This window comes from Saccoglossus kowalevskii, chromosome 6, assembly GCF_978046115.1.
Source record: "Saccoglossus kowalevskii chromosome 6, keSacKowa6.1, whole genome shotgun sequence".
In the NCBI taxonomy this organism is placed as follows: Eukaryota; Metazoa; Hemichordata; class Enteropneusta; family Harrimaniidae; genus Saccoglossus; species Saccoglossus kowalevskii.
The window spans coordinates 17,973,375-18,000,039 of record NC_140646.1 but is presented as its reverse complement, the minus strand read 5'-3'; the positions used below and the strand labels follow the sequence as shown (position 1 = coordinate 18,000,039).

The window sequence follows — 26,665 nt, the reverse complement described above, 5'->3', positions numbered from 1 at the left end:
GTACATTATGTATTTGTGTGATTGAGTCATTAAGTTTCTATCCTTGGATACTGTGGGTGATGTGGAAGTCGACATGTTTGGTGACATATTATTATCACAACCAAATAGACTCAATATATTTAGATTTGTCGAAGACATTCAAATTATGTAATCGTGCGTTACTTTTACGTCATATTGAATTAGTGGCAGCTTACTGCTTTGGTCCAGGATCATATATACATATTAACATACACGAAAGTGTCGGTCGTTTTAAATGGACACGTATCAGACTGGTGTGGATTCACATCAAGTTCACCTCAAAGATCATTTCTTGGGTCATTGTTTTTCATTTTTGTAGGTTAATGACTTGTCAAACTATATACATAATTAAGATATTTCAACGTATACAGAACACTAGAAGGTGTATTAATCTATTTATACATTATTCTTCTGTAAAAAAAAAAACTCCAACAGTCGTGCTTTACGTTGGTGAGCCAATACTGCATCTTAAAATTAATATTCGTAAATGTAATGCTATTTCATTCAGTACTGAGCGTAACAGCCCCATGTATGGGGTAAATGTTCAATAAAATTAAGATTAGGTTTAATTAGTGCACGTAATTTAGTCATTTTATTTATTAGTAAATTTACTACAGTAATAATATCTTAATTATGCAAATATTGTGAACAAAATTGATTTTTTCAAAAGAAATGTAATAATATTTAATGTATGAAAGAAAATACTACTTACCAACGTGTAGTCGATTTAGCCCACCCTTTGCAGTTCGCATTGATCTTCTTTGTTCACAGAAATCTATTCATTCCGCATCAACAGTTTTTATATTTCATTTAAAATCCTTATTCCATATTGTCAGAAAATATTCTTTTCTATTCCCTGTACTTTTGTATTTAATGACATTCTACTCATAATGCTATTGACATTTTAGCAGTGTTTATAGTTTTAAACAAGGTTTTTTATTATACATCTGTCACCATAACGCTATACGTTACAGCGTGTCGTAGTGTTACGGGGGTAATTTCATCCTACCATATTAGAAAATGCTAATTCCAAATATATGGAATGATTACGCGCGTAAGCGTCCTCTAATAACAAAAAAAAACATGGCTGTCACCAGGTTTTGACCGGACTCCACGTAAAGAAGTTCTACACTTTTTGGATTTCCTTGGAAGGAAAAGATATATACTTAGACAGTACGCCGTCGCATCGACCCCCGCTGCGCGCCCGTCCTTTGGCTGTAATGTCTCCGTGCATACTTTGAGGTATCCTCGTAATAACCTCATATTATCGTCATTGTTTGTAGACGTATATACTTTTGTTGTGTCAGGCATAATATTGTTTGGGCATGTTGATCAAAGCCAATCAATTAAATACATCAAATCTTATGTCCAACGTTTGCTTCAATCTGTCAATATTATAAATAAAAACGACAGTGTAGTTAGTATTCCAGAGATATGTTCAATGTGCTTTTGTATTGCTATTGTATGAATGATTGAACCCTATCGTGATTCATGAAAACATTCGTGCATGTATATATGTAAAAAAAGAAGCTCCATTTCAGTTTATGCAAATACTATTACCTGCACGCTCTACACAAGACCACAAGTCACTTAAAATTCAAATGAATCGTTGCATCTACCAAGTTCCAACCAAGTTCGAGATCTAAAGAGATCGATGTTGATCGAGGTAAAGCCGATCGTGGGAAAAGCAACGCTCTCTTAAAGTCAGCACATATGTACATTGATCATGTCAAGGACAGTAGTTCATTATACCAAAACAAAAAACAAATCTGCAAAAAGGCTGCACTGCATTATCTCTATTGCCCGATTTCCGATGACGTGTATGACTTTGGTAAGCATAAACAATCTACGCGGCAACTATCTAACACGTCAGAGCTACGGTGTTTACATATGACACGTGCACACAAATAAAAACTACGCTCTGGAACATCCGGGCCATAATAACAATCAATGGGAAAAAAAACTTAAATTATTGAACAATTTATTTTAACCCACATGAAATAAAGGGAAGTCAAAATTAGACAAAATTAATAAAAGTGTAATCACAGGATGTGTTGCTCTGAGTGTCGACATATATGTAAAGTGACCATGCCAGGGTTCCGTATTAATTTTATTATACAGAAAAAGACAAACATTTTATGAATGGCTGCAGTGCAATATCTGATTTGCACAATTTCCAATGACAATATTCAAAACGCGTTTATTATGAAATACCGCCAGCACATACTTTTGACGTCCACTCTGTATATTGTGGTTATTAGAAAACTGTACACGCCCTCTATCATACTAAACTGGTCACCAGATTTATCAAGTGTTGTTCCTTATACGTATCGGGAATCATTATAAGCACTCGAGCTTAATGCAACTTTTGGATTCTGCATACAACATATTCAGCCTATCACAACGCATATAATTTAGCCAATCAGATCCCTTCCTTGTCCTTGTACTTGTCAGATGCTGTTTTATGTTAGTGTAATAAACCTCGTTACTTCCTCAAGCCACTTTTATATCGCCTCCGTTATCTCTATCCACCCGAATCTCTTCTATACAATTCTACACATACGATAACTCTACCTTTGCGAGCTACAAAAACTTGAATCTATACAACGCCATCAGCGGCTGTGTCTTTTTTTTACCCTAGAAATTTCTGCAAAGACATCGCCGTGCCGAGAACTGTCGTGCAGTACAGATACACAGTTAGAATCGATGTTCTGAGTGACAATAGCAGAACCAGGATTCGTCAGTTACAACAACCGACGACAATAAAAAACAAAGATCACATTAAGGTAGAGATGCAGGTTGGGAGACTATATTTCTAATTGTCTCTAATTACTGTAATTACATGAGTAAAATATACTTTTTACCAATCAAGTTATATATCATTTGAAAGAGTTTTATTTAAACTTTTGAGTTTTATGGTTTACAATAATGTACTATGATACCATATTAAGTGGTGTTGATTTTGGGTTAAAATCATGCATTTTAGGTGAAAGTGCACTTAAAACTATTTAACTTTTGAATGCATACCCTGATTTTAATTTAAGAACACTTATTTAAAACTTCTGTTTACTAGGAACATAATGGCTTATTTATTAGTGCTTCCATTGAAAAGTTTTTACACAGTGCTCTTTGAAACATTCACATTTTATAAATCGTTCACAGTTAACAGAGCCGCTAATTGGCAGCTCTATTGTTTCTGTTCCAGTAAAGACAGTGAAACCATACGAAGCCATTTACTTAGGATAGACCTGAATAATGACCCCCGAAAATTTCATCGAAAACAAATGAACTGTCTTGAAGTTAAATAGTTTTAAAGTTGAAATTTGGAGTAAAAAATGAAACTGAGATAATCGCCATTTTGTAAAAAAAAGATTTAAAACGAATCATTCGCTTCATATGTGTAACAAAAACTCCTAGAAATACACCATACACCGTAATTTGCCGATGTTAAATCGTCAGGTAAAAAAAATAAAATAAAAACATGTACAATTCGAGGGAAACGGACAAAAAAATCGTCCGCGAAGTCTCAACCTAGCGTGAAAACTGTCATGGCGTCGTGTTATCAATTCCGCTGAGGGAGGGACACAATGGATTACGTAAAGCCGATGACTTATTCATACAGTTATATAAACATAGCGATCGCCATTGGGTGGGTTGAGTCTAAATTTACCTTCCCTCAAACCTTTAAAAAATACTTTGTATGACGCCGTTTCCGTGGACCATGCGAAGTTAGACGACCAGGTTGAAATGGGCCCTAATATTTTACTACACAACGGCTATATTCGAAATAAAGTCACATTGGAAAGGGAACTATTGTAAATCGATGCAGGTTTCATTCAACTACAGACGAGACAGGTCGATGCAAATAAAACGAACTCTGACCTCTAGAAATACCTCATTCATATAGTTCCTTAGTACCAGAGGTCGCCGATCACGACCATACAACGTAGTTTGCGACATCGCTACCGGTGCATGCTAGCTGACAAGGGGGTTTCCGATTAAGGTAACCAAGATGGCATCGCAGAGTGCATGATTTGTCCGCGGTGTTTCAAAACAGCATCTCATTGCCGATTTTTCGGTAATTTCCAGGTTTTTTTATTTATTTTTAATTAACCGAGCATTTTATGTTTGTGTATTTTGGCACTGAAAAGTTAGTTATCGATGACAGCAACAGCAGTGTTGTTTGTCAATTGCATCACAATTCTATCAGCACGATAATCATTACATCGAAACGAAAAATGTTTACTTCAGTTTTAAAATGCCGTTGGAGTAAAAATTTGTGGAAACATTTTTTAGTTTCGCCCACAATGCGAAAAAGCTTGAAATCTATGCACCAAGAAAACAAAAAAAATTGTGGCCTTGTTTTGCGCGAAAATTAAATCGCCCTATCGACGCTACCTCCTACATGAAAATAAATGAAAAACCAATTTATTTAAGGGTGAAAAAGTTTACAAGTGTATGTTTTGTTTCATTCCGCTTGCATGCTGGAAGCGTCTACGTCTTGTCTGTTTGCCAGTTGATCGCGCTTGAGGTAAGTAAACAGAGAGCCAGGACAGGAAGTCGCACATCGGCTGCTCCGTAACTGGGGCCAGCAATCATTTGCATATAACATCAACAGTGACTTGTCAATCAAAGAGCAACGCAAACAAACTTTCGGGACTTTTAATCACATACGCGTGCCTCGGTTTCCTATATTTTAAAATTGATTTTTGAGTATGTTCCAACAATGACAATGCTCCGAAATTTTAACACTATCTAGCCAAGACTGTCTGGGTGAGAAAAAGCAAAAAAAAAAAAATTCACGAAAAATGCCCACGAACCTGCATCTCTACCTTAAAGAAAAAATCTCCTTTGTTTAACGTTGACTTGATCATATTACTTTTTACTAGAAGGGCAACAAGCTGAAAAGGGCATTCACGAAAAAGGGCATTTGTGTAACGAAACTATTCGGAAATTTAAAGACACTAGAATGAAATAAAGTTCACAATTATGTAAATATTATAGCCGATGAAGTGCATGTGATTTCCAAAAAAATGTACTCCAAACTTACTTTCAAATATAAATCACATTTAAGCTGTATATAACAAGGCGATGGTCGGTCTGTTCGTTGCATATATTAACAGTTCATATTCAAATGATTCTGCACACCACGTGTATATTGTTGATGTACTCAATGATCATCAAAGCATGGAATTATCATATTATCATGATAACGAATTACCATGTTCACTTCAAGTTTAAATGCTATTTAATTTTTTTGTGGGAAAGAGCCAAGACGATGGAAATATAAAATATCTTTGCTAAACACTAGTCGTCCTGGTGACATCAATAATGACAAGGAATGTTTCATTGATATCTGCATACTATCACAGTGAGATCTCCGCAAAATTACTTCGACACCCTGAAAAAACGATTTTGACAGGATAGTTCAGAAATGCATATTAGGAATAATCCGTAACGGAATGTATTCATCACAAAAAAAGATAATTTGCTATGTTCTTTTATATTTTTTCCTTTTATTTGTTTGAATTATGACTGTAAATATTGTGTTTTTCTGCATAAAAACGAAAGAATTCAACCTCAATATATGACATATTTGTGGGATCAATACACGAGGGTGTTTAATTTGTAATAGTTGGGCGGGGGTATTTTCTCCACATGATAATTCAATCATGCAGAGTCATTGTCTGCATCATGAAACTTGGATTTATTGTGTTTATTGTGGAATCTGCGATCGTAACACTCAAACGCGTCGGGTAGTTGACCACAGCGCCGCCTTGAGTCAATAACACACATATATGCACCGCGTTCACTTTTTGTATCAGAGTCAGTTGTTACGCATCCGAGTGAATCCGTAAGGCTATTCGGGGGAGCTGTCTACTACACTTCCCGATCAGGGGTTCATAATGAGTTGACAAAACCGTCTTGCCAGTAAATAACCCTTACCGCCCACGCTTAAATGACAATATTCAGTGCACGGTATGAAAAACTAATCCGCCGATTGTAAAGTTGATGTAATGACACCGCACAGCCATGCACATGCGTAGACGCACAGGAACAATTCAACGAATCGTGACTCACCTCTTCCGAGAATTTACAAGTACATCTCGAAGGACATACCGACCTTGAAGTGAACGACACGTCAACCTTTGTATTGTACCAACGTAGACCTGATTTAGGACAATTACTGCCCGGGCAACGGTATAAATATAGATTTAATGAGTTCTGAGAAGTGGAACGCCTCACTGCATAAATAGAATTCACGTTCCAGTTCGGACACAGTGTTGAACGGCCTTGCCATCGACTGCGATGAGATTCACCTGACGATATTTTCGACTTCCTTATAAATACAAGGTTGGTATACTAATTGTCTTTATAGTTTCGAGTTTAGTTTTCACTTGGTTTATACCATAAATGGAACGCCAATTGAAACTCACTGGTAAGTACTCGCCGCACAGTGTTAGTTGTGTTCTCTGTGACAAAACGCATTCCTTAAATTGCCACATACCATGATTTCACCATGGATCTTCTGTGTCTGGGCGGGTGGTTTGTAAAAGTTGGAAATAATGTAAAAATGAAGTACGACGCCTCGGCGACTTTTCGCATAAATAAAGTGAGTCACTTACTCTAGGGGGTCGCTAATTAGAAAAATTTGCATTATTTATTAGATTTCATAAAATTCACATGTCTATTTAGGTTATGTGTATCAACAGTATATTTTCAAATGACAGTAATAATTCATTTTGAATAATAATGCATTTTGAATGTCGCCCCTCGAAAAAAATGTTGGGGCGTCGCCCCTCAAAAATCAAGCTGTGTCAGCAAATTTGCCCCTTAAAATGCAGGAAATAGCGTTCTAGAGAGTCTAGATTTCAAGATTGTGAAGGGGCATTCTCCCGGACCCCCTAGTAAAGTCGTCTGTAAGCAAGTTTGTATCAGTTTTTTGTAAGTTGAATTTACATGCTTGTGCGTTGTCCCCCAGAAATATTTTAAACAAGTATGTATGGATACCATACTTCGTTGATATTATTTTTATATTATGGATTTGTGTAACACATTTTCTGAATTGTATGAGGACTTGGCGAGCTTTCAAAAGTATTGTTGGATTTCTACAATACAGCCGAGAATCGATATGTGCGGCAAAACCTGAAACTACTGTAGAAAAATAACTGCCTAAAGTGACTACATATTTCTACGGAGTCAGGGTTCACCTTCGGAAACCCCAAACAATTCTATTCAAAGTAATTGTGACACTATTTCCTCGAGTTTGCTCGTCAAATTAAGACACCATAGTTCCAATGAAAGCGCTTAGCAAAAGCGTGTTAACCTCATGTCAGTGTATTCATATTGCGAATGAGATGATTAATTGTTCGAGTTACGGACATCGAGTTACGAACATCGAGTTCTGAAAACATCAACTTAAAAAAATGACCACACCCATATTTCAGAAACCAGAACCAGAATATTTTAGGAGGCAGAACCAGGAGTCAAACAATGAGCATACATGATCACTGTTTGGTTGACCAGATTATTGATGCTCCGCTCGTTCCGCTAGGATTACCCTACAATCACTTACCCGTACAAATATCTGAAGGTAAAAATTTCGGACATATCTCTTTATTATTATAATCAATTGTTTGAGTGTGTGTATTAATTGTTTTATTAGTTTCGCATCCAGTATTCCCCGATTTAAAAATTCAATTATAACGCCAATTTTAACTCGCGATAACCTCTCGCAGCACAGTGTTGAACAATACATATTATTGGCCATTGTCTCAGTGACAGAACGAATCTGTGTGTTTTTGCGCATGCGTCGCAAAAAGCGGAAATAAGGTCAACAATAATGCACCACGTCTGGGTTATTAACCTTAGAGTTGTTAATAATGTATTCTCGGTATGTGTTTCAAATGAGCGTAATATGTGTTTTTATTCACGCTGTGCGTGAGCAAAAAAAATGATTCTTAATAAGAGTGAAGCTATACAGTTCCCAGTGAAATTTGTTTCACGACCCACTGACTCTGACGACTTGGCAACTCGCCAAATGAATGTTGGTATGCTTCAAAGAGAAACAAGCCATTTTAATTTGCCTCTCATGTACTGTTAAACAGATTTCAATGAAACCTTGTACTTAGATGCTCTGAGATAATGCGCAGATCTTATTAGTTTTTGGTTGAAATCTGTGAATATTAATTACCTAATTTGTATATTAATTAACCAATTTTATGCATCTTCACTTTTATCTCGTGTACTATTAAACAAATGTTAATGAAACTGTGTACTTAGATGCTCTGGAATAATGCGCAGATCTGATTTTGGCTGAAATCCGTGCATATTAATTAACAAATAATAATAATAATAATTAATAAATGTTAGCCTTTTCACTTTTTAGCTCCGCTGTCGGTTTTGTCGAGCTGAGCTTATCATATGAGTGATTGTCCGTCGCCGTCGTCCGCATAAACGTTTTACTTTTTCGACTTGAAAACTACTGTCTTATTGCTTTGTTACTTGGTGTATATGTACCTTGGGTATCATGATAATATATTTAATTCTCTAATTTATTTTTGTCATTTTTGGTAAAAATATATATTTTCGACTTTTTGTTGAAAACCACAAGGCCGATTTCTTTGATATTATTATTGATATGGGTACTACATGTAAAACTCTCGAGTTGTTAATTTCGTGATGATTTCCTCAAATCACTAATTTTGATGAATATTTTTGTCATTTTTGCTAAAAAATGATATTTTCGACTTCTTAAAAAACGCAAGTCCAATTGATTTGATATTATACATAAAGGTACTGCAGGTAGACCTCTCAGATTTGTTCATTTCGAGGTGATATCTTCAATTCTCTAATTTCGATGAATATTTTTCTTAAAAAGTGATATTTTTGACTTTTTGTTTAAAACAAGGGAACAGGGGCGCGGTGCCCTCATGCTATGGCCATGCGCCCCTTACCCTGGGGAGAAGATCCTCTGGCAACCATCAAATTTTGATTGAGCAGGGATCACATGTGGCCACAGTCTTCAACTGTGACCTGTCTGATAGTAATTTTGACCCTAAGGAAGCCATAGAATGCTTCATTTTAACTTAGAATTATCAAAACCTCCACACCCTGGTAGGGAGTACCCTATCTCTCCCACTTGGAGGCGCAGCTGAATTGCAGTGCTCCCTCTTGCAGTTGTTTTCTAGAAAAAAAAACTTTCTCAGATTTATCTGTGATAATATTGTAAATTGTTGTTATTGAAATGTGTATTGCTAACGGCGGAGCTATCTCAGCCGAGAGGCTGCATGTTTTTCATGTACTATTCATATTTTAATGAAATGATTTAAATGAAACTTGATAACTGGATGCTCTAGGATAATACTCAGACCTTAATTATTTACCTAATTTGCATAATAATGAAACTTTGAGGTAATTAGCAGATCTGTTTCGTTTTGGGTTGGAAACTGTGAATATTAATTGTCTAATTTGTTTATTAATTGGCCAATTTTAAGCATCTTCACATTTTCCCTCGTGTTCTATTAAACAGATTTCCATGAAGCATGGAATAATACGCTGCTTTGCATATATAACAGCAACTTTTTCATTTGCATATTTTAGTTGTACTAGTCCTATAATAATTTAGTACTAAGTATTTCCTAAACATGCTTGTTTGAATGCATATTTGTAAGCTAATTACGGTGTATATAACAAACATAATCGCTTTACAAACTCATGCAAGGTTGCCGGGGAGGGGTATTGGTTTTGATGGTTTTCTTGTTTAATTTATTTAGATGTTGTAATTATATGAGAACATATATTGTGACAGCAAACTCAGCCAAATCAGACTAACAGCAATAACTGTGATTAGCTTTATTAGCTACTGTAAACTAAAGAAGCAGTCTACTCAATATTATTACTCATGTGGCATCAATTTAAAAATAAACTATGTTACACATTTGTATCTAGTCACCGTGAGAGTGCGTTCATTAGATGCTGTTTGATGCAAACTGCTCTTGGTCAGGTATTGTGAAGCACTGAGGTGCGCGTCTACTTACGCGGATCCTGTGGGTGTGTTTATATGTGTGCATGTTAATATGTAGAGTTTGCCAGTACTTATACATGTATATTTTTTTTATTATACTGTATAATTTATTTTATAATTACTTTAATTAGTTAAATCATATACTTGTTACTTTGTTTGTATTACGTTGTGGTTATATTGTTCCCGACTGTTTATTCCCCAGGTTTGATAACAGTGTTTACACTACTAAATTAAGGAATGTTCCAAATTTAACTTTGTCGTGTATTATTTTGTTCTCAATGAATATATTGTGCGTATTATGAGATCTACCTACTCTTCAGTTGAATGTTGGTAAATGTAATGTTTTCAAAGTCCCTCATGTCCGCAATAATTTGCTAATGGCCACCAATAATAACAACGTCAATATTCAAGACAACAAATTAGACATTCTGGGTTACATTATGCAGCTTGAGTAGGGGCCGACAGAAGTGAACAATTTGCTAACTGTTTGTTTATCTCAATTGAGAGAGTAGTTTATGCACAGTTATTCAACTTTTTTTATTTCTATTTGTCGATGCAAGACAAATAAATCGCGATATTCGTTCAGTTTACACATCGTATTCCAATGTAAGTTAAATGATCTGATTTGGATCTAAATTTCAGGGCCTGTTGATAAGGGGGTTGTCCTTGGTAGAAAACAGTAGAGGGGATTGTCCAATCATATGCTAATTATACTAGGGGTGTCATATGCTTATAGTATCACCTGTTTTTCTGTTTATCAATAGTCCAAAGTTATAAAGCAATAACAGGCATGTTTATTGATGTTTTTACTTATTCTTTTTTCTAGTTCAACATGTTTACCATTACCTATCCTTTTTCTAGTTCAACATGTTTACCAGGCCACAGTCACTACTAGGGGAGCCACCAGCGATGACTGAAAGGTTATCAGCAACATCTACGAAACCTAGAGAACATGGGGCTATACCAAAACGCCAGTATTCTCATAGTCGAGGTCGAGCCAAAGGACCACCCAGTCAAGCTACAACAAGGGTCCAAAATGTATCACAAGTGACAACCACCAAAGGGAGCAATCAACAACAAGGAAATGGTGGTAACCATCAAGGTGTAAATGGTAGAAACAATAGTACAAACACAAAGAACCATTTGCAAAAACATCATCCAAGGAAAAACAAGCTAACCTATCAAACACTTGAAATGCTGCTTTTAAAGGACCCGAAGGACATTGTGTTGAAACTATGTGAAAACACAGATCGACTTTGCAGCATGATGAGCGATATTGGAATGTCTAAACAACAATTTCTTCTACTTTTACAAATTTTTGGAAAAGTATTCTCCTGTACTTCAGTCCCACATAATACGATTCACCTCCTGAACACGATAATTACATCAGAGTTTTTCACAAATTGCATATTACGTGAACTCAGTTCGATATACACGAATGTTAGACAAGGGTCCTTAGACAACAGATCCGAAGCTTGTATCAGACATATCTTAATGCTGTTGAGAGCAATTCTACGAGTTATGCCAACTAGATTTTTGGAGATTTGTCCTACCATTGATTTGCTCAATGCAATTGCACATTCTGCAAATGAAATTGGTCTGGATATGGACACTAATATAACGCATGAAGTTCAGGAACTGCAGGAAAACAGAACACAATTGATGGAAGATAAACGAACAGGCCAAGCAGCAACTACATACCATCGACCAGATGACCATCGACATACCCGACAATCAAAGAGACCACCAGAGAATTTTAGATGTATTCCTGCTTTTCCTACGACTGCTGATATTGTAATGAACAACAAGCCATTTTTGCGACCAAACATAGCAGTTGGGGCATTCAAAGATGCAGAACATTACTTGGATGTACAGTTTCGTTTACTGCGAGAAGATTTCATAGCTCCCTTGAGAGAAGGAATTCAAGATTACCTTTATCAGCGAACACTTCCACCAAAACAACGCAGCAGACTAAGTGATGTTCGAGTGTATGAAGAGGTATTTATATTAGGTCCAATCTGTCAGAATCTTGATGGAGTATGTCATACAGTTCAGTTTCACAATGGGTGCCTCAAACGAATTAAATGGCAGAGTAGCAAGCGCCTAATTTATGGATCATTGGTATGTCTTTCTAAAGACAACTTTAATACAGTCATATTTGCCACAGTTGCAAATAGGGACCCTGAAGAACTTGAAAAGGGATTTCTGGATCTGAAATTTCAGTCACTCGATGATATTTTAATGGAGCTTCCCGGTCAGCGCTATCAAATGGTGGAGTCAAATGCCTTTTTTGAGGCATATAGACATGTACTTGAAGGTCTTCAAGAGTTAGACGAAAATTCTTTGCCATTCTGTAAACATCTTGTTCACTGTGAGAAGGAAGTTGAAGTACCACAATACCTTAGAAATGGGTATATAGCCTATGATTTTACACAGTGTATAGGAAATAATGAACATATCAAGACTGCAGATGGCTATGAGAATATTCATATGTTGATGAGTCATGCGCTGTCATTTCAACAAAGAAAACGTGTATCAGTGTTGAATACAAATGCATGGCCAACATCAGAAGCTTTACATCTTGATGAATCTCAGCTGAAAGCATTGAAAACTGCCCTTACTAAAGAACTGGCAATAATTCAAGGGCCGCCTGGTACTGGAAAAACATACATTGGATTACTAATTGTAAAACTGTTACTCAGCAACAGAGATGCATGGTCGAACATGGATGATGAACATGATGATGAACATGATGATGAACATGATGATGAACATGATGACCTGTTAGAGAATGAGTCAACTGCATCGCCAATACTTATCGTCTGTTATACAAATCATGCCCTTGATCAGTTCTTAGAAGGTATCGCAATGTACTTAAATGAGGGAATTGTTAGAGTTGGTAGCAGAAGTAAAAGTGAACTACTCGAAAAATTCATGATCTCCAAATTACGACCAAGGGGAACTGGTAGGCATCTCTATGATGAATTAAATACATGTAAAGAACAAATTGAATCATGGAGTGAAAAACTAATATTTGATCAAACCAACATGGTCTATTTTGAAAATTTGTGCTTTCCAAATCAGCATCTGCACAGTTTTCGACAAGGACAGTCACTAAAACAATGTACAGATGATCAATCTATTCTGAACTTTTGGTTAATTGAGAAAATCTTTCAAATTCCGCAGGTCTCTACAGACACTGATCTCAGTGATGCTAATGACATCTCTGAAAATAAATCAGACATAACAAAGGAATCTAAAACTCATGATGAAACAATTGATTCTAATACAAACACAAAAGCAACAAGTCAGTCTGCTAATGAAGAACCTACAATTAAAATTACGTATGAAGTGGAATATTTGAATGAGCAACGACTTCCAGAACATGTTTGGGAGCAAAAAAAAAATAAGAAGCAGACTAAGATAGGTGGTATTCAATCACTTCATGAACTTTTGAAAGTAATACAAGATATCAATACAAACTCTAGTCCAGAGTTCCAAGTAGACAAGAAAAGTCAAACAAAGCAAAATCAGAAGCAGAAACACCTACTAAATACTCTTATAAATGATACTACACCCATGGATGAAGACCATGCTTTGAACATAGAAGATGTATGGTCCTTAGATTTGAATGATCGATGGCAATTATGTCGGTATTGGTATAATACATGGTATAAAAGTAACTCATGTCGAATAAATCCATTGATACAAAAGTTTGAAGAACTGAGTCTTAGACTAAAGGAACTCCGCCAAGAAGAAGATTTAAAAATTCTTAATAATGCACAGGTAATTGGAATGACAACAACAGGAGCTTCAAAGTATCGAGCACTTCTACAGCATGTATGTCCCAAAATAGTAATTGTTGAGGAAGCCGCTGAAGTTCTTGAGTCTCACATAATAACAACTCTTTCACCTGGATGTCAGCACTTAATTCTTATTGGTGACCATCAACAGCTACGACCGAACCCTACAGTGTACAAATTAGCGAAGGATTATAATTTGGAAATTTCTCTGTTTGAGCGTTTGGTTAGAAATGATTTACATCATGAACAACTATCCCTTCAGCATCGGATGAGACCAGAAATTGCAGAATTGATGAAACACATTTATACCAATTTATCAAATCACGATTCAGTCAAATATTACGAAGACATCCAAGGTGTTAACAAGAATATATTCTTCATAAAACATGACAAAGAAGAGGAATTCATGGAAGAAACACGAAGTCGTTCAAATAGTCATGAAGCTGAATTCATTGTCGCTCTGTGTCGTTACCTCCTACAACAAGGATATAATCCTCCCCAGATAACCATACTCACTATGTATACAGCTCAGTTGTTTGAGTTCAAAAAGCTTATGAAACAGCGAGATTTCTTTGGTGTACGTGTGTGTCCTGTTGACAACTTCCAAGGCGAAGAGAATGACATCATTCTGCTATCATTAGTTCGTAGCAATTTAGCTGGCAATATTGGCTTTTTGAGTATTGCAAACAGAGTTTGTGTAGCCCTTAGTAGGGCACGCAAAGGTTTCTTCTGTATTGGTAATTTCAAGCTACTCGCAGAGAAAAATAAATTATGGAAGCAAATAACTTTGGACTTGGAAACAAATAGCAACATTGGTACATCACTTCAACTGCACTGCCGAAATCATCCCACCTCAAAGATTAATGCTACTTGTGCAATAGACTTTAAAGCCGCGCCTGAAGGAGGATGCAAACTACAATGCAATAAGCGTATGGACTGTGGACATATTTGCAAACGGTTTTGTCACCCAAAAGATCCTGAACACAAGGAAGTTACATGTAGGGCGCCTTGCCTTTCAAGGTGTCCTAACGACCATGCTTGTCCACTTAGATGTTATGAAAAATGTTCAAATTGCATTGTAAAAGTGGAAAAGCTGATTCCCGATTGCCAACATACACAACTTGTGCCTTGCTATCTTGATCCAAACAAATTCAAGTGCAAGGTTCCATGCGATAGGCTTCTGCCTTGTGGCCACATGCGCACTTTGGACTGTTATATTGATGTTGCAACATTCAAATGTCTCGAACAATGCACAAAAATGTGTCCAGAGAAGCACCAATGTCCACTTAAATGCTTCGAAAAATGTGGAGACTGTACAAAACTTGTAAACAAAACTATTCCTCAGTGTGAACATGTTCAGCTCGTCGCCTGTTATTTGGATGCTGGGCTGTTTAAATGCAAGGAGCTATGTGATAGGATTTTACCTTGTTACCATAAGTGCACTTTGGTTTGTCATATTGATGCCAAACAATTCAAATGCCAAGAAAAATGTGACAAGCAGCTCGTCTGTGGCCACAGGTGCACTTTGAAATGTTCGGATTTGTGCCAAGAAAACTGTAATATGTTAGTGGAAAAGATTGTGCCATCGTGTGGTCATACTCAAAAAATGAAATGCTATGAGAACCCCCGTGATATTAAATGTAAGAATCCTTGCAAACAATGTCTACCATGTGGACACAAATGCCCAGAGATATGCTCCGTGAAGTGTCCTAGCAAATGCAATGTCAACATACTACATGACTGGCCATGTTCTCATGTTAAAAAACGTCCATGTTGGCAGACATACTGTTATGAAAAATGCCTAGACGTACTTCATTGTAGTCATGAGTGCCAAGGAACATGTGGAGAATGTATCCAGAATGGATTGCATGCGGATTGCAGGCTGCCATGTACAAAGAAGCTGTCTTGTGGTCACATGTGTCAACGGCAATGTTATGAATTGTGCAACAAAACATGCCTACAAACTGTCAAAAAAACACTAAAGTGTGGACATAGTACCCAAACTGAATGCTACGACAATGAAAACATTTGTCCACATGTATGTGGTGAGATTTTGGTATGCGGACATAAATGTACTGATTTTTGTGGTATATGTAAAGCTGTAGGAAGCCACAACACATGTAGTAGTCAGTGTGGAACAGAGTTGATATGTGGGCACATCTTTATTGGACCGTGCTATGGAGCAGCAAAGACATGTTCTACAAACCATACATATACATGCGAACACAACACAAGAAACAGAGCGTGTATGAAGCCTTGTGCATGGGCGTGTAAACATTACCAGTGCAGAAGAAAATGCCATGAACGTTGTGACAGGCCACCATGTGACCATCCTTGTAAACGACTTTTGAGATGTGGACATGTTTGTGTTGGTATGTGTGGTGAAATATGTCCGATCATTTGTCGAGTGTGCAACAAATTAGAATTACAGCATGCAGCCGAGTTTTTTGGTAAAGTAGACAGAGAAGATTGTTCTTATATTCAACTGCACTGTGGACATGTGTTTGAGGTAACTGACTTAGATCGATGGATGCTGGGAATATCATCAAATGGACTTACCCCTGTAGGACTAAAAACATGTCCTAAATGTAACAAACCAATCATCAATAAACGATACAATAATACTATCAAAGATAACATTGCCGACTTAGATAAAGTGAAGGCGACTATGGGGAGTAGCCATTTCTTGGAATCTGCTATTGAGCAAGTTAATCGAACTCTGGATTCCATAATATCGTCCGAGCACCAAGAGGAGGTGCGTGATAAACTTTATTGTGCTAAAGATTTAAATCAGGTTGCATCAATTGATAGTAAAATAATGTACTACAGACGCCTCGCTATTGCAAGGTTGTACGTTATGCTGGTGTTAACAGAGATAAGAAACGGTGAAGGTGAAGCAGAATCTCCCACAAAAGGTTGGTCACTTGATGACGTGAATGGAAGAGCAGAAACTCTACTCTCTGAAATAAAGTCTACTATGACGTCAATCGCTGAACGAGGAATAGAGAGTACTGTCCTCGACCTGATAACGCAAAGCTGCACATTATACATAATACTGAAATTATATAGGCGACGTTTACCCAAGTCAAATAAGGAATTAATCTTAACCAAATACATTGATTTTAGAGATTTGAAGTTTAAGTTACCGAAGCATGCAAGTGACGCGCTGAAGCACGATTATCCAGAAATTCTACGAACTGTGAACATTCCTTCGAAGCTTGTAAAAATTGACCCCTGTAAATACAATTCACTGGCTATGGGCGAATGGTACAAATGTTCCCAAGGTCATATGACTCAATCTCGGATGTAGTGGAAACGAACGAGGTATGACACCATGTAACGTGTACTCAAATGACATATAACGACACTGTGGTGGACAGTGTGTATTCGTATTGCACAAACATACAATAAATTGTAAACTCGCTGTATGTGTCACATTAGATCCGCGGCGGCTATAGCGCTTGGAATTAATTATATTTTCATCTATACCATTAACTAATCAATCAGTAAAATTATCAACCATATGCGACAGGACAATTTTTCACATTGTCATAGTTCTTAGTACAATTATAATAATGAATATATATCGTATCAGATCATATTTTACTATATCTTATGTAATTATCATTTCCTTTATTTCCATCATCAAGGAACATCCAGTAATTCGACAATATAATGAATATCAGTCTCGTCGTCGTAATATAGTACACATCATGGGAAATGCTGGGGAGATGTCTCAAGCCGGATATGACATACACGGAACACCGAGAAGTTTTAACCCTGGCCGACTGAATGCCCCGCCACGTGGCAGTCATCGGGGAAGGGTATGTGCAATAAACTACTAGTATTTTTCCTTACGAGTGTTACGTAATTGTTCGTTCAATTACGTCATCAAATATTAGACATAATGCGATGTTGTCTGTCCCTACTCGAGGCTAGCTATAGCATGTCACGGTAACAATCCTATTTCAGTAGTATCCCATTTATCCGTTTACTATAAGACCGATACCAGGTTTGTGAAGTATTGTCAACTGGACTTGCAAGTTCGCACCCCGCTACGTCATTTTCAAGACATGAAACTGTATATTGACTCTCGTCATATCTGTAGTGAAAGATTCATAATCGTTGTTCTGTAACCCGAGATATCGTATTAATAATTAACTTGTTTTTCATCAATAGCTTTTAAACCGTCCATATCCAAGGAATTTCACTCAGAGACATGTTTCTCCACCTAGAGCCGGGTCCTATAACAGACAATATCATCATATGTCCAAGTCAGCATATGGCAAACGTGGACCACAAAGAGGGTTTCACTCAACACATGATAATCACCGGGGAAAGGTATATATACATGTATGATAAGACATTTAAGGGCGTTGGTCGTCGCTGTACGACGGCCACCGCTCTTTAATCGCTGGTACCTGTAGTCATTTGATATACCACATTTTGCAGGTAAACCTACCCTTTGATATATGGTGAAATCAGCACACGGATTTAAGATCTATTGTATGCGCATGGTGCTGACCTATTAAACTGCAAATGAGCCGGGGGGAACCAAAACTCAATGGGTAATATATTTGAAATTGCTACTTTAGAGTGCAGTAGCCTATTTATGAACATATATACGGTATATCGTATCAATGGTAATCTTTTCTTTGTCATCAACAGTATGCTGACCATCCGTCTCCAAGCCATGTCAGTCAGCGACCGGCTTCGCCGCCTCCAGCTGGTTCCACGGGCACGCACAGTGCGAATCGTGGCCGAGGAAGACGAGGAAAGTCTGCCACTAGACCTTCTGGTCGTCGGCACCGAGGACGTGCAACTAGGCCTTGAAATTTCAGAGAGAATGTTCAGCGTTTGAAATATTATTCCGTATAGTTATTGTGAGATATAGCACATACTGTTCAAATGATGATATTTATGATTTTAGAAGTAGAATGGGTTAAGATATATATTTTAAATACGGGCTTGATTTTAAATAACTTATGCTATACATCTGTTTGACAATAACAAAACCACAGAATTCGGTGTAAATTTGATGGTTGAAATATTATTCAAGAATGCAACGGGTATTTAAATGTTATATTTTGAGAAAATGAGACTATAATCACGTACTTTTTTTTTATTTTTAGCGACATTATATTTAATGTAGAATACAGCACACAAGTAAAAATATTGTCTTTTTCTTTATTTTTACGTATTTGAAATATCATGATAAAGTAAACCAATTACAAATATGGGGTCATTGTACTCAGTTTGAAAAAAAAATCTATCAATAATATTCAGTGAAAATAACGTGTTTTGTCTGTTTACCAATGTTTCCCTTCAGGAAGAATGTTATCTCACACTTTTGCTGACAGGTTTCCGTCACCTATGCATCACTGTCATTATAGCTTACTAACACTAGTGTATAGTTTCACGATCAAACAATTAACATACACTAAAGTGACGTCAGCAATATCTTAGAAACAAATCTGGGTAATCACTTTTATTTTATTTTTCGCACTCACTTTTGTTAATAACAGTCATCTAGTAGCCACTTAGTACGTATGGTTGCCCCACCTAGCAAACTTGCAGCGAGTTACATTTAACATCCTAAGTTCTAGACTATATTTTCCAGTACAAGTTCAATATTGAAATGAGAATTATATTTGGACACCAGCAACTCTATGCCGCTTTTGACATTGTCGGTTGTTAGTATCGATTTCATATTTTCAATCTGCATAATCGCATTGCATATCAATTGTAACAGCAACGTAGCAGTATGATTCGATTCCCTAGTTTATTCTATGCGCATTAATAATAATAATAATAATAATAATAATAATAATAATAATAATAATAATTTTATATAGATAAAATAGAGAGGGTTTCACTTTATGATTTGAATGATGTAGTACATTTTCTAACAGGGATTGTGGGACTGTGTTTTTTCAATGTATTTTTGTAATTGCTGTTATATAGTTTAATCATTTACAAAGAATGTCATTATTATAAAATGTAAATTTAAATAATGGTAAGCATTAAAACTTTATAGATGAGATTGTATCGTTGAAAAAAAACCATATTTTTTTCAAAACTGTAGTGTGATATTTCTATTTATTCTTGTTCTTGTTCTTTGTATTATTTCATTTATGTATCTTGTTTTAGAAAAAGCTGAGTTGTTCAGTGTTCAGGAAAGAATGCTTATATTCATGTTTTTAGTCAAATAGTTACAAAGTTCAACCTGTATATAAGGGCAGGGAAAACGCGGGTCTTTACTATTGAAAGTTGTATTCATATATCACATACTCCGTGTCATACAAAATGTAATTACTTTGTAGAATTTGCTTGACAAATATTTTCATGTATAATCACACTATATTTTGTTGACTATTTGTGATGAGTAACGCCCATTTGAATGACTTTATTATAGGCACATTCGATTTAAATGGCCCGGGACGCACTGAGTGATGTCACAGTTGTGATCAGTGGCATTAAAGGGCTCGCGCGGGGGAAGTCATATATGCGAATATGAAAAGAAGTTCACCATAGCGTAATTTTATTCGCTGCGCTGCAAGCGAGACTAATGCAAAATGCAATTTATTTTAAAAAAGACGCAAATTCTGTATCAAAACTCATTTCCAAAACCTGTTTTTACTTACGCGATTTTGTCGTTTTCTCCTTCCCGGGACAACTCAGCAGAGTGGGCGGGGCGGTAATTTGTGACGTCTTATTATTAATCGAATGAATGTAAATGCATTGTAACACCCAATGCCGTCTGGTGTGTTATACTGAATGCCTCCTGTATGTGGCAATATTCGACAATTATATAGATAATTAAGTGTTCTTACAGCAATGTACTGTTTTTCTTAAGATTTAAGTTGTTTCTTATAAATTTGGCAATGTATTAAATCTGACATATTTTCATTGAATCTAATGTTGTAAATGCCGATAAATGCTTATGAAAAATGGGAAATAAAACCTCCAACATATAAAATATGAAAAATTGCAAAACGTCATGGGAATAATACCTACTCCATACTGTAATAACATTGGTTGGTGAAACATTCGTCACTGCACACAATCACTATATTCTGTATACAGAAATAGTGGAATTGTTTAGAGTAGCAGTCATGTAACGTTACGTCTCGGATTCTGAGATAAATCTCTCAGCCAATCAGATTGTTTTAATTTTAGCATATCACAGGCGAGATGTTATTGACCTATCGTACACATTCCCGCCAATTTATATTTGCGTTACGATTACTACTTTATAGAGTTGTGTTTTCTATCACGTTCGTTCAGAGAGTATATATACTCAGAATTTGTGTATTTCACCAGTGTTCATCTGCTGTTACTACTTACTATATCAGTCTATCTGGCAATAAACCACCAGTGTTTTTTGTATACAACTGATCTGTCTGGTTCTGTTCCGGTATAGTCTTCCCGAATCCTACCCCGGGGAGTTAACTGCTACACACTACATTTACTCCCCAACATTTTGGTGCCGAGACCAGGATCAACAAGCAAGATGCCGGAGACAGAACAATCCGCCGGGCAAGGAGAAAACGCCAATGGTGATCAACAAACTACAGCGTTACAGAAACTGAAAAGATCGCGTCGAGGTCAACGCTCACAGATGACCAGACTATTCAACAAAGCCGATGCTCTCATGGCCAAGTACGAAGAAGACAGCGCCGATAAACAGGCCACGCTCGACACGCTGGAAGGGCTTAATGATCAACTTACCAGTAAGTTCCATCTACTTGCCGACCTAGAAGTTAACATTTTGGACCTCACCTCAGACGAAGACTTTGATGCGGAAAACGAAACGTCCGGTGACTATCAAGCTGATATATATGAACGCAATCACAATATCGCCATGTTTGTGAGAAAGAACAGACTGAAGACGACGCCTGAGACAACAAACAGCAGTAACACTCAACCACATCCAACGCGGAAAACAGTCGCGCTACCAAAGATCGAATTACAAACCTTTTCCGGTAATGTTTTAGAATGGGCAAGTTTCTTTGATATCTTCAAGTCATCCGTTCACTCTGACACTACCTTAGATAACATTCAAAAGTTTGTTTATTTACGAAGTATGTTGAAAGATGAAGCTGCAAGAACTGTCGGCGGTTTGACGCTGACGGATGCTAACTACTCACACGCAATCGAGCTACTAGAGGAAAGATACGGACAAAAGCATCAAATTATTGACGCCCATATGACTGCGTTATGGAATCTAAGTAAACCCGTGGATGACGCGAACAGTTTGAGACACTTCTATGACTCACTCGAGAGTCACGTCCGAGGACTACAATCGTTAGGGAAGGATGAGCTTACCTATGGCGAACTTTTAGTTCCTATGATAAGAGAGAAACTACCTCCAAGCATACGCAAACAGATTGCCAGAGATCATGGTAGTTCAGCCTGGACCTTACCTGACCTACGCAAAGCAATTCTACGTGAAATAGACACACTGCAAGCCGGTAAGCCAATAGACGGTTTATTCACCATGAATGATACATTGCAGCCGGAATTAACCGCTGCGTTTCACACAACAGCACAGTCAACGAAAAAGAGACCGCAAACTTGTCCCTTTTGCAAGGGTACGCACTTCGCATCGAACTGTACGATAATTACTGATACACGTAAGAGACTGGACATTGTTAAGAAAGATCGACTTTGCTTCAATTGTTTCGGTAAGCACAGAGTTTCTGAGTGCAAATCGAAATACTCGTGTCGCGTCTGCAAGAAACGCCATCATACCGCTCTACACTACGACGCGAACAAGCCTGAACGGTCATCTACATCGTCAACTACTACTTCTGAAATCACCGTGACCCTGACCAAAGCTAACCCTTTGCTAAATAAGAAAACCGCCATCGGACCCGTGCTGTTGAAAACCGTGCTTGTGCCGATATCAGCCGGGAACGGAAATCCTATACGCGCTGTTGTTCTTTTCGATGAAGGGGCAAATATGACATTCACAACAGAGAAATTTGCCCGAGAGTTGTCCGCGAAAACGACACGCCGCGAGCACATCAAACTATCAACATTTGGTGACAAAACGTCCAATGTACGCGCTATGGCATTCACTGAGTTAACCGCACATGAATTGAATGGAAATACCTCGACGATCGACGCAATGATTATACCTGAAATATCTTCGGACTTGACTAATCACATTTCCCAGGAAATTCATAACATGAGCCATTTGAAGGGATTACATTTCGCTCATCCAGTTTCTGATGATGAGAAACTTCCTATTGATATATTAATAGGGGCTGATCAATATTGGAATTACGTTGGATCTCAAGTAATTTCTGGTATGGTCGGTCCAACCGCCGTATCCTCCAAATTTGGATATTTGCTCTCCGGGCCCTCTGGAACTACTAATACAGTGGATTCTAATGTACGTATGCTTCACGTGATTTCTACTCCGGACAATTATGTTACCAAGAATACTATTGTAACGGAAGATGGCCGCGAAATTGTTGATAACGTGGATATTCAATATACTCGCCGAGGCGACGACGCAAAAGTCCAAAATGTGTGGGACTTGGAACTAATTGGAATTAAAGAAAGTCCGGAAACTGACAAACGTATGAACGAATCGTATAAAGACACGCATCTGAGGGTCGACCAAGGAAAATACGTCGCACGACTACCATGGAAAGAGGATCACCCACCACTGCCGACGAACTATAGTGTTACTGTGAACCGTACACGTAACATGATTCGCCGACTAACATCCGATGTAATCAAAAAGTATGATGACATCATCGCCGAGCAACGACGTCGTGATTTCATCGAAGAAGTTAACGAAGACGATACAAGAATCGGACACTATTTACCGCATAGAGCGATAAAGAAGGACTCGGCAACTACACCCATTAGAATTGTGTATGACTGCAGTTGTAGTCAGGGTGCTAGCTTTCCGAGCTTGAATGACTGTCTACAAACCGGCCCATCGTTGATAAATGACCTACCAGCCATTCTACTACGATTTCGCTCAAATAACATTGCATTAACGAGTGACATTGAAAAGGCCTTTCTGAATGTTAGATTGGAAGAAGACGAGAGGAAATTCACGAAATTTCTGTGGCTGTTAGACGCGTCTGACCCAGAAGGTAAACTCATAACATTACAATTTAAAACAGTATTGTTTGGCGCTGTTTGCTCGCCGTTTATCTTAAATGCGGTTATAAAAACGCATTTAGACGCCAACAACACACTTTCTACAGCCAAAACATTAAAGAACAATATTTATGTTAATAATGTGATCGATGGTGTTGATACTACGGAAAATGCCATAAAATACTATAAAGAAGCCAACAAGCTAATGACGACGAGCGGATTTAAACTCAGGGCGTGGTCTTCTAATTGTGAACAATTGAACGAACTTTCCAAACGCGACAACCTCAATGAGCCCGCCGAAACTGTGTCTGTTTTGGGAATGCGATGGTCGACAAAATCGGATAAGTTGACCTACCCCAAAGTTAATAATGTACCGCTATTAACTGATCTAATTACGAAACGCGACGTTGTCAGTTTCACTTCCGCGTTATACGACCCGATTGGTTATCTAACTCCAGTCCACGTTAAAGCCCGGTTATTCATACAGTTGTTATGGAAACTCGAACTAGGCTGGGACGAACCGCTTAACTCGGACCTATGTTCGATGTGGATGCATATCGCTGAGGATCTAAACGATGCAAGAAATATTCAGGTGAAACGTCAATATTTCCCTGAAGTCAATCCTGATACCGAGTTCGAATTACACGCTTTCGCCGACGCCAGTCCCAAAGCATATGGTGCGGTGATCTACCTAAGATGTGCACAACAAACTTCCTTTGTGATGGCGAAAACCAGAATCGCGCCAATGACCGAAACTACGCTACCAAGATTGGAACTTATGGCAACATTAATTGCTACACGTCTCAGTTGTAGTCAGGGTGCTAGCTTTCCGAGCTTGAATGACTGTCTACAAACCGGCCCATCGTTGATAAATGACCTACCAGCCATTCTACTACGATTTCGCTCAAATAACATTGCATTAACGAGTGACATTGAAAAGGCCTTTCTGAATGTTAGATTGGAAGAAGACGAGAGGAAATTCACGAAATTTCTGTGGCTGTTAGACGCGTCTGACCCAGAAGGTAAATTCATAACATTACAATTTAAAACAGTATTGTTTGGCGCTGTTTGCTCGTCGTTTATCTTAAATGCGGTTATAAAAACGCATTTAGACGCCAACAACACACTTTCTACAGCCAAAACATTAAAGAACAATATTTATGTTGATAATGTGATCGATGGTGTTGATACTACGGAAAATGCCATAAAATACTATAAAGAAGCCAACAAGCTAATGACGACGAGCGGATTTAAACTCAGGGCGTGGTCTTCTAATTGTGAACAATTGAACGAACTTTCCAAACGCGACAACCTCAATGAGCCCGCCGAAACTGTGTCTGTTTTGGGAATGCGATGGTCGACAAAATCGGATAAGTTGACCTACCCCAAAGTTAATAATGTACCGCTATTAACTGATCTAATTACGAAACGCGACGTTGTCAGTTTCACTTCCGCGTTATACGACCCGATTGGTTATCTAACTCCAGTCCACGTTAAAGCCCGGTTATTCATACAGTTGTTATGGAAACTCGAACTAGGCTGGGACGAACCGCTTAACTCGGACCTATGTTCGATGTGGATGCATATCGCTGAGGATCTAAACGATGCAAGAAATATTCAGGTGAAACGTCAATATTTCCCTGAAGTCAATCCTGATGCCGAGTTCGAATTACACGCTTTCGCCGACGCCAGTCCCAAAGCATATGGTGCGGTGATCTACCTAAGATGTGCACAACAAACTTCCTTTGTGATGGCGAAAACCAGAATCGCGCCAATGACCGAAACTACGCTACCAAGATTGGAACTTATGGCAACATTAATTGCTACACGTCTCAGTAAATATGTCAAAGCTGCGCTATCTGACACATATAACATTACTAATTTCTATTTGTGGTCAGACAGCCAAATCACGCTTCACTGGTTAAATAGTGACAAGAAACTGCCGATCTTCGTGAAAAATCGTGTGGATGAAATTTGTGAATTTCAGTCTACTAGGAAATATTGTCTCACCGAAGAAAATCCCGCTGACTTACTAACCAGAGGGATTACCTACGAAAACCTGGAAAATTCTGATTTGTGGTGGAAAGGCCCAAAATGGCTACCAACAACAAGCTATTGGCCGAGTTGTCCTGCCTTTGATGCAAATGTATTGCATTCTGCGATTGAGCCAAATGAAACTGATCTAATTAACCCACGCACGAGAGGTGGGGTCAATGAACTACCTGCCCACGATGTTGGAATTATCACTACTCCAGCACGGGAAAATACTATTGATAATCAATCGTGTGCTGTTACTAATCCTACTGATCGGGGAATTCATCGTATTATGGATATTTCCAGATATAACGATTTGGACAAATTATTACGTGTGACCAGCTATGTGCTACGTTTTATCAACCGGATTAAGTCTAACGATATAAACACTGGAATGATAACCGCTGATGAACTGAACCGCGCTGAAAATATGTGGGTCAAACATATTCAACGTCAATACTACGGCGATACAATCCAATCCGTTAAATTTAATTTAACTCGATGTGCTCCCATCGTTCAACAACTGAATTTGTTCGTGGACGAAGATGATATACTCCGCTGTGGGAGTAGAATCCATAATGCTGCATTAGATTTTGTGACGAAATTTCCAGCATTAATACCCTCGCATCACAAACTAACGGACTAGATCATTTGGAAA

At 37.7% G+C, this 26,665-nt stretch overlaps 2 protein-coding genes across 3 annotated transcripts; both read left to right on the top strand.

The window, feature by feature from the left end:
• Positions 1–6,307: 6,307 nt before the first annotated feature.
• LOC100371500 (NFX1-type zinc finger-containing protein 1-like) lies at positions 6,308–17,634 on the top strand. Of its 2 annotated transcripts, XM_002742402.2 has the most exons (3): positions 6,308–6,372; positions 10,907–17,172; positions 17,499–17,634. In XM_002742402.2, the coding sequence occupies exon 2, from the start codon at positions 10,913–10,915 to the stop codon at positions 17,156–17,158; it is 6,246 nt and encodes a 2,081-aa protein (XP_002742448.1). In that variant the 5' UTR covers positions 6,308–6,372; positions 10,907–10,912; the 3' UTR covers positions 17,159–17,172; positions 17,499–17,634. The 2 variants fall into 2 exon arrangements, with proteins under 2 accessions (XP_002742448.1, XP_085356265.1); XM_085500139.1 differs by lacking the exon at positions 6,308–6,372 and having other exon boundaries at positions 10,572–17,172.
• Positions 17,538–21,242, top strand: LOC144344651 (uncharacterized). Its single transcript, XM_078006529.2, has 3 exons — positions 17,538–17,672; positions 18,028–18,189; positions 18,517–21,242. The coding sequence occupies exons 1-3, from the start codon at positions 17,562–17,564 to the stop codon at positions 18,679–18,681; spliced, it is 438 nt and encodes a 145-aa protein (XP_077862655.1). The 5' UTR covers positions 17,538–17,561; the 3' UTR covers positions 18,682–21,242.
• Positions 21,243–26,665: the final 5,423 nt, after the last annotated feature.